Source organism: Capsicum annuum, unplaced genomic scaffold (assembly GCF_002878395.1).
Source record: "Capsicum annuum cultivar UCD-10X-F1 unplaced genomic scaffold, UCD10Xv1.1 ctg995, whole genome shotgun sequence".
Lineage (NCBI taxonomy): Eukaryota > Viridiplantae > Streptophyta > Magnoliopsida > Solanales > Solanaceae > Capsicum > Capsicum annuum.
Window position 1 is genome coordinate 605,807 of NW_025896043.1, and position 13,319 is coordinate 619,125.

The 13,319-nt window shown below is 32.9% G+C and overlaps 2 protein-coding genes across 2 annotated transcripts in view; one reads left to right on the forward strand and one right to left on the reverse strand.

Moving 5' to 3' along the window:
- LOC124895739 (pectinesterase 1-like) overlaps nucleotides 1–2,730 on the reverse strand; it is an 8,411-nt gene extending 5,681 nt beyond the window's left edge. The window contains exons 1-2 of the mRNA XM_047406170.1: nucleotides 2,388–2,730; nucleotides 1,338–1,616 (exon numbers count right to left, since the gene is read on the reverse strand). Coding sequence (XP_047262126.1) covers nucleotides 1,338–1,616; nucleotides 2,388–2,606 — 498 coding nt within the window. The 5' untranslated portion in view covers nucleotides 2,607–2,730. The remainder of the gene's footprint in view (nucleotides 1–1,337; nucleotides 1,617–2,387) is intronic.
- Nucleotides 2,731–3,061: 331 nt separating this feature from the next.
- On the forward strand, nucleotides 3,062–12,624 carry LOC124895740 (pectinesterase 1-like). Its single transcript, XM_047406171.1, has 5 exons — nucleotides 3,062–3,328; nucleotides 4,149–4,427; nucleotides 10,329–10,535; nucleotides 11,179–11,420; nucleotides 12,188–12,624. Exons 1-5 carry the CDS (start codon nucleotides 3,113–3,115, stop codon nucleotides 12,345–12,347), a joined length of 1,104 nt encoding a protein of 367 aa, XP_047262127.1. The 5' UTR covers nucleotides 3,062–3,112; the 3' UTR covers nucleotides 12,348–12,624.
- The last annotated feature ends 695 nt before the right edge of the window (nucleotides 12,625–13,319 follow it).

Genomic DNA, 13,319 nt, shown 5'->3' on the forward strand with positions numbered 1-13,319 from the left:
TATTAACCAAGGGTCAACTGACCCGACCCAACTTGACTCATCATATCCAAATATATCAACTAAATATCTAGTAGGGTTTCTGAAATGAGAAACTAAGAAAATCCCTTTCATCTTCTTCCCTTTCCGCTGCATCTCCATGACTTTCTTTGTCAATGAACAACTTGAGCTGCTGCGTCTTCGGATCATCAATACCATCCCACTGGTGTTGTTGATAACCTCATCTAGTAAGCTTCCTAATTATTTTTCCTTTCTACTTCCTGTCTCTGTGTACCTGTTAACCATTTCTTTGTTCCAACTGAAATCTCCAGTATGTAGGTGAAATCTATCGTTTTGATGCTACAAAAGATGGATTCAGTCCATTGAGAAAAGATACATCCACCTGATAAGAAACCCTCTTTGAATTTGTTGAATCCACCTCCTAATCTTGCATATAACTTGCTCCTCCATTGATAATTAACGAAGGGAGGGAGATTATACAATGCCCGAACCCCCTGACAACTGGTAGATGTAAATTTCCTCAGGTACAAATCTTGAGAATCAGACCTCCGAACCCCCTGATCTACCGAGAGACTAAGATTGATGGTTGTACTCACTAAGATTGAGGAAGATATAGATGTTCTCGAAAAGCTTGAACAAGGTAAAAATATTCTAGGGCATCTGGTAAGCCACATATCCTAGCTATAATTTGTTATAAGTCATATATTTTCTTAAAATTAGTCATTGAATACAGTGAATAGTCTAACACCTATGTAAGTGCAATATTTCTTAAACGAGAAAAACATTCTTGAAGCAAGGGAGTCCCTGACTATATTGATCAAGTAAATCATTTGTTTTATGCAATTTCTGAAGCATTCATATCTTAAAAGAGTTAGGTTGAAAGATTATACAGAGATGGAGTTCTTGAACTATGAATTCCCACTGAAGCCTTTACTTCCACTGAATCCTCTGCTGTCTTTCTTTATCCGACCCATTTCTGTTTCCATTTCCCTCGTCGACCGCCTTCGCTACTTGATCCAGATGGGTTCTATTTTATAAGTATTTTTCTTATTGGTTAAACCGAAAACCGAACCGTTAAGAATCAATAACCGAAAAACCGAAAATCGATAAAAATTATCTTATTGGTTGGTTATTGGTTTTGCATATTTAAAAATCGAAAACCGATAAACCGAACCGATAACATACAAAACCGAACCGAACCGACCGATGCCCACCCCTACTTGACTAGAACAATATATATAAGATGATATTCATTCTAAATCAACTCGTTCTGAATCTTGAAATCATGATAACATTACTTTATTTTTATTTTAATTAGAAATAAAAGAAAGAATACATACCACAAAGTTGATATTAACAGCACTGAAGTATTCAGATTCTACTATCACAGTGGCACTATTGACTGTATTGTATTCTTTTGCAGTTCCATGAAATATAATATTTGGGACATTCTTAGGGTCTCCATATAATGTTATGAAAGGCTTTGTCCTCTCAATTGTGACTTTTTCTGTGTAATTTCCACCTCCAATCCAAATAATTACTCTTCTAGTATTCCCTGCTGGAATGCTATTGATGGCTTCTGTCAGTGTCTTGAAATCGCCACTTCCATCTGTCCTCACCTGTAGTTAGGTAAATTCAGAATTTAGAGTGGTAAATTTTAAATTCTATTAGAATTGACTTTTTTACACATATAATTAATAAATAACTTTGTCTTATTAATAAGATCATCACATATTTAGACATGATATCATAGGAGAAAATTTTTTTGAGTTCAAACCTCACCAACACCCTTTATTAGAGAAAGAATTTTTTCGAGCATGCACGTGAGGCAGATAAGTGTGGTAATAAAGTATATAAAAATTGTTCGGACATAAGGGGCGTGTTGATATATAATTAAATAAATAAAAGTATTACGGATATAGGCTCTCATTTATATACCAGAAAAATACATGATTAAAAATCATATGTGTCAGAGGTTATGGTTTTATGTCCCCCTTTATGTACAAGTTGTTTGTATCGATATACAAAGTAGGGGATAATGTTAAATTCATCACAATAGACGATATAGTTTTGGTGAATGGATCAAACACAAAAAGAAAATAAGAAAAACAAGCAAATATTTTTATTATGAATTAATCTATGAGAAAAAGAAATATGGTTGCGCACTTTAACATGTATATTATTGCACGCACAAGTCCATGATCAAATTTAATCGTCACCTATTATTAAATCAACGTACTTCGTCCTTAAAAATACCAGTTTCGCATGTGGAAGGCATCTTGAAGATTATAATATAAAATAAAACAATAAAATCTAAAATTCTCTCATAATTTAAATATTTAGATAAAACGTTCACAAGTTTCGACACAAATATGTGTAAAAAGAATAACCTTAATAATAGTTTTATTAGCCTCAGCAGCTATAAGGGCAGGATCCAAAGTGTCTTTTCTTGCATCTAATGGCTTAACATTTGCTTCAAACCAACTATTTAATTGTGATTTATCAGCTGGTATTGGGACTAAGTCATCACAAAATACTCCAATAATATTGAAAATAATAATAGTTATAATAATTGTCTCCACAACAAATATAATGTTTTTTCCAGCCATATTTTTTTTTGGTTTCTTGAAATGGAAAGTGGGTTTGGTTTTATTTTCTAAATTTGTTTAACAAGAGAAACTAGAGGTAGCACTCAAATTTGAATAAATAAATAACTTGATTGCGTAAATATATTTTTACACTATCAATATATATATATATATAGAATTAGAACGCAAGTGCTCGTAACCAAATTGTTATAAATTATAACAACCTTAAATAAAAACCATCTATTAACGTAGTACTCGTATTGCCTTCCAATACTTACCTATTAGCAAAACAAACCATGCAAAAAATTTCAAGAATTCAATAATATCCCATCATCCATATGCCCCTTTTTAGTGTTACCACATAGTTATTTTCTCTTTCCTTTATCTCTAAATTATCTCCCACTAATTTTAATTTAATATCTACCTCTAATTCCTCTTTCTTACTCTATAAATATCCACACTTAGTAAATTTGTATAGTAAAAATTAATAAAAACGTCAATTTCAATTCAAGAAATTAATCAAAAAAATGTCTAGACAAAACACAATTTTTGCTATTGAAACTATTGTTTTAACCATTCTTATTTTCATCCCCAGAGTTTTTTCTGATGATTTGGTACCAATTCCAGCTGATAAATCACAATTAAATAGTTGGTTTGATGCCAATGTTAAGCCAATAGATACAAGAAAGGGCACTTTGGACCCTGCCCTTGTAGCTGCTGAGGCTAATAAAACTATCATTAAGGTGACTTTTTACATATATTTTTTTAAATTTCTTTCCTCTTAGCTTATTCATAAATAAAGGGTAAGGTTGCGTACGGACCATCCTCTCCAAATTTTACTTGTAAAATTATACCGCATTGTTGTTGTTGTAGATTATTCATAAACATATTTCATGCTTCCATATTGCATTTTCGTCGATTGTTCCTTTCTGGATAGTTGTTTAGCAAATGGTCAATTCTCTTATTTCTGTTGAAATTTACCAAATTTAAGGTTGCGTTCTACATATTTTTTTTGAGTAAACTAAAAATCTTATGAGAAAATATTAGTCATGATACTTTAGACAACGTACAATCTAATATTTTGCCGGTCCAGGGGCTACATTTGCACGACGAATTTAAAAAAAGTAGGGACAAAATCTAAATAGTGGATTAAAAAATGGTCATTTAACGTAAATCTGTGATAGTTTCATTTTAGTTATTAAAAAAGACAGGCATTTTTATATATTTAAAAAATTAGTTTTAACCTTTCTGCTTTACCTTAATGACATGATTTGATCACTATATAAATGTTAATGTTAAGATAGAAATTTTATTTTTTTTCCTTTCTAAACTTCATGCACATTCAAACATAAACAACAACAAACCCATTGTACTCCCACATGCATTCAAACATCTTCAAGTAAAATAAAACGAAGAGAGAGTACTAGCTCTTTATTGTATTTTTTTTTCCGTATGATATAAATCAATATTTTTGTAAGAGTTTTCAATTTGAGATTAATGCCAACTTTAGTAGAATTTAAATTTACTGATTCTAAATTTTGAATTTACGTTTGAACGTTGAAGGTGAGGGTAGATGGAAGTGGTGATTTCAAGACACTAACAGAAGCCATTAACAGCATCCCAGCAGGGAATACAAGAAGAGTGATTATTTGGATTGGAGGTGGAAATTACACAGAAAAAGTCAAAATTGAAAGGTCAAAACCTTTCATAACATTATATGGAGACCCTAAAAATGTCCCAAATCTTATATTTCATGGAACTGCAAAAGAATATAACACTGTTGAAAGTGCCACATTGATTGTTGAATCTGAATACTTCAGTGCTGTTAATATCAACTTTGTGGTAAGTATTCTTGCTTCATTAGAAGAGAATTCAGGATCTAAAGTCAGCAGATTCATAATGAACATAATTTGAGTTGAGAACAATGAGTGCGCCGAAGATAAGAATTTGTGTTAGATTTCACCATTCTCTGAATGAGATCACAGGCTATGAGAGTTAGCTTGTTAGCAGAAATGAATAATTGGAGAGGAAAGTTTTGATGTATTATTCTGAAAACTGAAACTTTACATCAAAGAGTACATGTATATATACACCTTCTAGTTAGCTAACTAAATCACTCTAACTGCCTAGCTTGACAGCTGTCACCAACTACCTGAATAAAATATCTTTTAACAAACTTCCTAATGCTAATTACACGATGATCCTTGCGCAGCTATGTAATTCCATCTTTAATACTCCCCCTTAAACTATGAGTGCAAAGATATTGTGCACTCCTAGTTTGTATAACAATGTCTGATGCTGTGACTTAGCTAGTCCCTTTGTAAGTATATCTGCAAATTGCTCCTTGGTTGATATATATTTGGTTTCCACTTTCCCTGGTTGTATTTTCTCCCTGATAAAGTGACAATCAAGTTCTATGTGCTTGGTTCTTTTATGAAACACTGGGTTAGCAGCTATTTGCATAGCCGATCTGTTGTCACAATAGATAGTGACAGGAATATCTATATCAACTTTCAATGCTCTAAGTAGTTCTATTATCTAGACCACCTCAGCTATATAGTTTGACATGCTCCTGTATTCTGCCTCAGTTGAGCTCCTTGACACCACCCCTTGCTTCTTTGATTTCCATGAAATTAGAGAATCTCCTAGTTTAACTAGAAAACCAGATACAAATTTTCTTGTGTTTGGGCATGATGCCCAATTAGCATCACAAAATACAGTGAGTTTCTTATATATAAATAGTATGACAAATCCAGCCTATTTTTTACATATCTCACAACCTTTAAAGCAGCATTCCAGTGAGATTTCTTAGGTTGATTTAGAAATTGGCTCAATGTCTAGACAAAAAATGATATATCTGGTCTGGTAATAGTTAGATACAAAGAGTTTACCAATCAACCTCCTATACTTTCCAATATCTGTCAACAGTGGATCATCACTATTTTTGTTAACACATCATCGTATTCTTTGGTGGTAAGCTTTGTGTTAGGATCCAATGGAGTAGATACTGGTTTAGCTGCACTTAAACTAGTTTCTGAAATGATCTCCAATGAGTACTTCCTCTGATGCATAACAATGCCCTTCTCTGATCTAGAAAACTCAATGCCCAAGAAATATCTAAGTTCTCCCAAATCTTTGATCTTAAAGATCTTGTGAAGAACTACTTTAGTATTATTGATGCTAGTAAGATCATTCCCTGTGATTTAAATATCATCCACATAGACTAAAAGTATAATAAGAGCTGATCCAACCTTTTTAGTAAATAGTGAATAGTCCAACTGACTTTGAATAAAACCAAGGTTGATCAGTGCTGTAGTGAGTTTCACATTCCATTCTCTAGGGGCTTGTTTCAATCCATAAAGAGATTTGATGAGCCTGCACACTGGTTTCTCCCTCTGCTCAGCAAATCTTGTTGGAGCTTGAAATTCAGGAGGTAACTCCATATACACCTCATCATGGAGATCACCTTGAAGAAAGGCATTTGAGACATCTATTTGATGTACATGCCAATTGTTATCTGCAACAATTGCAAGGACTGACCTCACTGTAACTATCTTTAATACAAGAGAGAAGGTTTTCTGGTAGTCAAGACCTTCTTTCTGACTGAAACCTTTTACCACAAGTCTGGCTTTAAATCTCTCAATTGAACCATTATTGTTGTACTTGATTTTAAAGATTCACTTACAACCAACAACAGATCTACCAGCAAGTAAAGAAATAATTCTCCAGGTGTTATTTTCTTCTAGAGCTGAAATCTCAACCTTCATGGTAGATATCTATCTACGATCTAAACAAGCTGCCTTATAAGAAGTTGGTTTAATCTCATTTGATGTTATTGCAATAAAGGATTGATAGGCAGGAGAGAGATGTGCATAAGAAATAAACTCATCAATAGAGTAAGGTTTTGTGGAATGATCTGAGGCAATGACATAGTCCTTTTGCCAAATAGGTGGTCTTCTATCCCTTTGGGACTATCTAGTAGGAAGAACCATATCAAGAATGATGGGTGGAACAACTTGAGGAGCTGGAACCTGAGGTAATGATGGAGAAATCTCATCTGTCACTGGAGTAAGGATTGGTGGATCTTGAGGTATAAACATATTATCATCAGATTCAAAAGTAGAGAATAGGTGCCAAGAGGTAGAAAATGGTTGAGAGAAAGGGAACACATGTTCTCTGAAGATGACATCCCGACTGATAAAGAAACATTTATCTAGCAAATTATATAAGATGTATCCTTTGAAGGACTGACTATAGCCCATATGAACTGCTGGCACACCCCCTGGTTGAAACTTATCACCTCTAGGAATGGATGTTGTAAAACAAAGACAACTAATGACTCTGAGATATTAGAAAGAAGGCTTGACTTTGTGAAATACCTCATAGGGAGATAGACCTTTCAACACAGGAGAGGGTAATCTATTTATGATATAGGCAGCAGTTAAGACACAGTGTCTCCAAAATCTGAGAGGAATATGACCCTGAAATCTAGTTGCTCTAGCCACCTCCAATATGTGTCTATGCTTTCTTTCAGCAACTCTATTCTGTTGTGGAGTATGAATACAGGTTCTTTGATGGACAATCTCTAAGGACTTAAACAATTTACTATATTCATGATTTACAAATTCTGTACCGTTGTCTATTCTAATGATATGAACACAAGCTCCAAACTGAGTTTTGATCAAGATAAGAAAATCTTGAAGAACAACAAGAACATCACTTTTCAATTTGATTAGAAAAAGCCATAATATTCTGGAATAGTCATCAACAAGAGTGACAAAAAGTCTATTTCCATCATGAGTTGGAATTCTACATGGACCCCAAACATCAACATGAAGAAGTAGAAATGGACAAGTGGATCTAGAAGTACTAGAAGGAAATGAAAGTCTAGATTGTTTAGCTAGTGCACACACTGTACAATTATGAATATCTTGTATACTAAATTTAGAGGAAACAGGAAATAGATGAGACAACACAAAAGTGAAAGTGTGACAAAGTCTTTGGTGCCAAATCGTGAGTGGGACTGAGGTAGGATCAATAATATTTCGAACATGTAAAGACTTTGATGTAGTGAAAGGGCCTCTATTGGGAGCTTGAACAGGTAGAAGGTAGAGATCTTTATGCTCTTTACCAATCCCCTTCACCTGTCCACTGTAGAGGTCCTGTAAAATAAAGAAATTAGGAAAGAATAATAACCAACAATGTAAGGCTCTGGTTAGTTGAGAAACTGACAGAAGGTTAAATTTAAAATTAGGGATAAGTAGAACATTATGGAGGGTGGTATCCAAAGAGATGGAACAAGATCCAGTGTGTGTGGCATCAGTAAAAGTACCATTAGGCAATTGCACCTTATTTTGTGAGGGTGCAGTGTTCTTTAGGTTGGTAAGTATATGAGAGTGAGGTGTCATGTGGTTTTTGGCACCAGTGTCCACAATTCACTCAGTTGAGCTATGATCAACCATAAGTGCAGCAACAGAATTACCTATAGAATTCACCTGTGGTGCTGAGTCTGACAGCTTTGCATCTTTGTGAAGAAGATGTAGAATTTGATTGTATTGTTCTTTAGTAAAGCCTCCACCTGTACCTAAACCATACGAGCCATCTTTCTCACAGTCAGCTAAAGTATTATCACTTTCTTTAGAACCAGTGCTAGTACTGCATTCATCGCTTTCAAGTTTGCGACCAAACCTAGAAGTCCATTTCCCTTTATTAAATTTGGAATTTCTCCCATTACTCCCAAATTGATCATGAGTGTCAGCTCTGTGGTAGTGAGGAATGGAGGAAGAAGAGTGTGTGACTGCATTATGAGCAGTGTGAAAGTTACCTTGAGAGTGTCCAGGATGAGTCATATTTCCACCTTCTTCCTAAACCTTGAATCATTACGATAACCGACCAATTTATAACACACATCTCTTGTGTGACCTTTCATCTTGTAATAGTCACAAAAAGAATTATAATATCTATTTTACCTCTGTGCAGACACATTTCAAAGTGATAGCAAAGCAGTAATTTTATTAGTTTCAGTAGGCAATGTGTTTGACGAAATGCTTCTTTGATTTCCCTCTCAATTAACATAGAATACGCTCTATTGACAGAAGGAACAGGAATCATCATCAAAATTTGACCTCGAGCTTGCTCATATGAGTCATTAAGCCCTATTAGAAATTGAAAGAGCTTGAGAAGAAGCATAAAATCAACATAATCATGAGATTTCGGACAATCACAGCTAGGAACTGGTGCAATACTATCAAATTCCACCCATTTTTCTCTCAATTTAGAGAAATACACAGAGATAGTATCAGTACCTTAATGAATAGTTGCGATCTCTTTGTGCAGCTGAAAAACATGAAAACCGTTAATTTTATCAAACCGCTCCTTACGATTATTCCACACAACAGTAGAATAGGATGAGTAAACAATGCTGCTTAGGAGTTCCTTGTAGACACAGTTTGTTATCCATGAGAGAACAATCGCATTGCACCTTTCCCAGAGAGTTGCTAAATTTGAACCATAGTTTTTCTTTTTGTATGTTCCATCGATGAATCCAAGTTTGTTTCGACCTAGAATTGAAATTCGCATCGCACGACTCCACACAGAGTAATTCTCAGATCCAGTAAGTTGTAGAGAAATCAAAACAACACCATAATTATCACTTGGGCTAAAAAACAGAGGATGATTGGGGCATAGATTTTCAAGAAGTGTTGTCGACTGCCATTGCTAGGGCTCTCAATTTCGAAGCTTGTGAAATATGAAACAGAATCAATGAATCACCAAAGGTGATCGTGTGGCTCTGATACCATGTTAGATTTCACCATTGTTAGGCTCTGAATGAGATCACAGGCTATAAGAGTTAGCTTGTTAGCAAAAATGAATAAGTAGAGAGGAAAGTTTTGATGTATTATTCTGAAAACTGAAACTTTACATCAAAGAGTACATGTATATATACACCTTCTAGTTAGCTAACTAAATTACTCTAACTGCCTAACTTGACAGCTATCACCAAATACCTAAATAAAATATCTTCTAACAAACTTCCTAATGCTAATTACACGATGATCCTTGAGCAGCTATGTAATTCCATCTTCAATAATTTGAGAAGATAAAAGTGTGTTTTCTGATCTCTAATAGATTATATTTTTAGATAAGATTATCACATTAGAACATGTAGGGGTCCTAGGTTCAAGTCTCTGACCTATTATAAAAAAATAAAACATGTTGGGTCCGTACATAAAATATAATTATTTTGGTATGTGGGAGAGTGAGATTTAATTAAGAAAATAAAATTTTGTTCTATCCAGTTTAAACTCTTAAATAAGATAGTAATGTGATTCAAGAAGTTGGACCCACCACCCCATCCCACCCTAAAAGGGATAGACAATTTGCTAAAGCAAAAGGTGCTATTACGAAATTGGTTATCAAAGAGGAAAAAATCGGCCATATTAAAATTACTTTCTAAGAAATATAGTTTAATATCTAAAACTGTTCAACAATAATCGAACAAGTGGAAGATATTGGTTTGAAGCAGAAAATTTTGAGTAGAACAAAATTTAAACCTTGACTAGCTAAGCATGTTAGAATAAGAAGAATAGTTATAAACCCTATAGACCATCCCTATAGAGCCCCAATTGGTAGGAAAAAAAAAAAAATTCCTTGATTCGTTAGGTCTTCCAATATCAATAGTTTTTTTTTGGGCATAATGTTAAGTCTAATATATTTGATTCTTTATATAATTTTTGTGATTAGAATTCTGCACCACGACCAGATGGGAAAAGGGAATTGGCCCAAGCAGCAGCACTGAGGACAGGAGGAGATAAAGCATCATTGTATAACTGTAAAATGTTTGGATTTCAAGATACATTTTGTGATGATAGTGGCAAACATTTCTTTAAAGATTGTTATATTGAAGGCACTGTTGATTTCATCTTTGGCAATGGCAAATCCTTATATCTGGTAAACGAAAAATCAATTCTTTTTAATCTTTATTCATAATCCTTTTTTAATTGCTTAAGATCGATTCATGATTTAAACTTGATTTTTAGATAAGGATGACAAAATTAGCTCATGCAAATATGACTTGTCCAATTTGTTCAATTCTGAGCGAATGAATGACTCACTCATTTATTTACTCAATCTATTTTGACTCGTACGATTCAGCTCAACCAAAAGTTGGTGCTGATTTGGATTAAATAAATTACTTAAACAAATTCATGAAAATTCCAGACTCCACTTTGTGGTAATGTACTAGATTTGTTGTTGTTAAATTGATCCATGAAAAACTTTTTTTTTTTTCGATATGTTATTTGATCTTAATAATGAAAAGAAAATATTAGTCTTTGATAATTAAACAAACTATAAGAAGACTAAAAAAGAAAATTGGTAACTGAGTTGGGTGTATTGGGATATAACCTTTGTTCAACCTACTTGAGCCAACCTACTTGACCCAACTCATTTCAGCATGAATTAGCTTTGAGCCTATCTTTTATTAAATCAACTTATTTCACCCGTTCAAATTCAACTTAACATAACCTGATCATTTGAAGAACATACTTAATGAAATATTCTTTTATTCTATATTTTTTTTTGGAAAATACAGAACACAGAGTTACATGTAATTCCAGGGGATCCAATGGCAATGATAACAGCACATGCAAGGGGTGAAGCAAATGTAGATAGTGGATATTCATTTGTGCATTGTATGGTTACTGGTACTGGAAAAACTGCATACTTGGGAAGGGCATGGAAGCCTTTCTCTAGAGTTGTTTTTTCATATACTGATATGACTGATGTTGTTCACCCTGAAGGATGGTCTGATAATGGAAAACCCGAAAACGACAAGTAAGTCACTATCAACATATAAAATTAAATTAAATTTATTTTTTTATTGTTGGATTTTCTTGCATTCAGCAAGTATAGACTACAAAATGAAATATATATATAAAAATTAGTTATCAATATCATTGTTAATCTGTAACTAAATTGCTCTTACATACCTTTTTCTTTTTGGATAGTATGTACATGTCGATAAATAGAATCTTTGACGAACTTTATATTTAAGCTACAAAATTTATCTAGTGTCACCAACTCTTCTTTTTTCAGTACTATATATGACAAACAAATTAAAAAAAAGTTTGTAAGTGTAATATCTGTTACTAAATTGCTCTTACATACCTTTTTCTTTTTGGATAGTATGTACATGTCGATAAATAGAATCTTTGACGAACTTTATATTTAAGCTACAAAATTTATCTAGTGTCACCAACTCTTCTTTTTTCAGTACTATATATGACAAACAAATTAAAAAAAAGTTTGTAAGTGTAATATGCTCATATTGGTATTTCGGCCTCTATCTAAATTTATGTGATGTGTGTTTTATTTTAATATGTTCTACAAAAATAATATATTTTCATATTTAAAAATACTTTAATTTAAAACTTCTATGTTATTCTTAATAAAACAGTTGTATTCACATAAATATCTATTATTTATTTTAGATCATGAATAAAAAAAACTCTTTTGCTTTCAAATTCCATACTCAATATAAGTGCATCTATTTTTTTTTTAATACTATCAACACATAAAATGTAAATTATTATTATTTACAGATCAATATATTACGGGGAATATAACTGCAAAGGAGCAGGAGCAGCAATGGATCATAGAGTTGGATATGTGAAGAAATTAAGTGATGCAGAGGCAAAGCCTTTTATTTCCCTTGCCTATATTGAAGGCTCCAAGTGGCTCCTTCCTCCTGTGGCACTTTAAATTTTTGAAAACTAAAAGCACATATAATTAATGGTCCTAGCAATTTTTTGAGTTTATTTTCTTAATTTCTCAATTTTTGATGTAGCCCATCCCAATTAATATGGGATTGTGGTATAGTTTTGTTGTTTTCAATTTTTGGACCGGGCAGAGGCAGCTGATCTTGACTAGTTTGAGATAGAGATTTAGTTATTATTTTTATTCTTTGATGTAATTTTTTCAACTATCACGTAAAGAAAGTCAAGGTTTAGAAGTAAAGATAAAGTTCAACTGTTTTACATTTCTTTCTCCTCGTTGTGAAGTTATACCGTGAACACTGTTAGAACAATAATGATAATTATACAAGAAATTTAAAATAAAATTTGCTTGGCTTAGAGGCATGATAATACGCTTCTTGAAGATAGTTGGAGTTTCTCCCACGAGCAAACGGAAGAACAAGTGACAACTCTATCTTCGGGATTCAACTAAGCCACAAAACAAGTAGCATTCAAGAATGTTGCTCTTCTATTCTTGAATTGGTGATTTCACCATTTGATCAATGTCTCTCTAGTGTTTTCAAGGGGAAAGTCGTTTTGAGTGCTTGTCTTTTCAAACCAAAGAAAGCACTATTTATAGGATGAAAGTTTCATGCATGAGAAACATATTAATTAAGTAATAGTTAATAGGTTCATGTATGTTTTAAAATAAAAAATGTCATTCTTTTACGAACCTATAACGTAAAAGTTAATGAATAATGAATTTGTCAAATACATTTTCTTTGTAACTTAAAACTTATAAATAATGAATTTATCAAATTCATTTTCTTTGTAACTCAAAACTTTAAGTGATGCATTTGTTTCAAAACTAATTGAAACAGAACTCTTAAAAAATCTTTAACCGATGTATTTGTTTCAAAATTTATTGAAACATAAAATCAACATACACTGTCTATATACGACATATTCTCTAAGGCCATATGTCCGTAGATGCAAGATT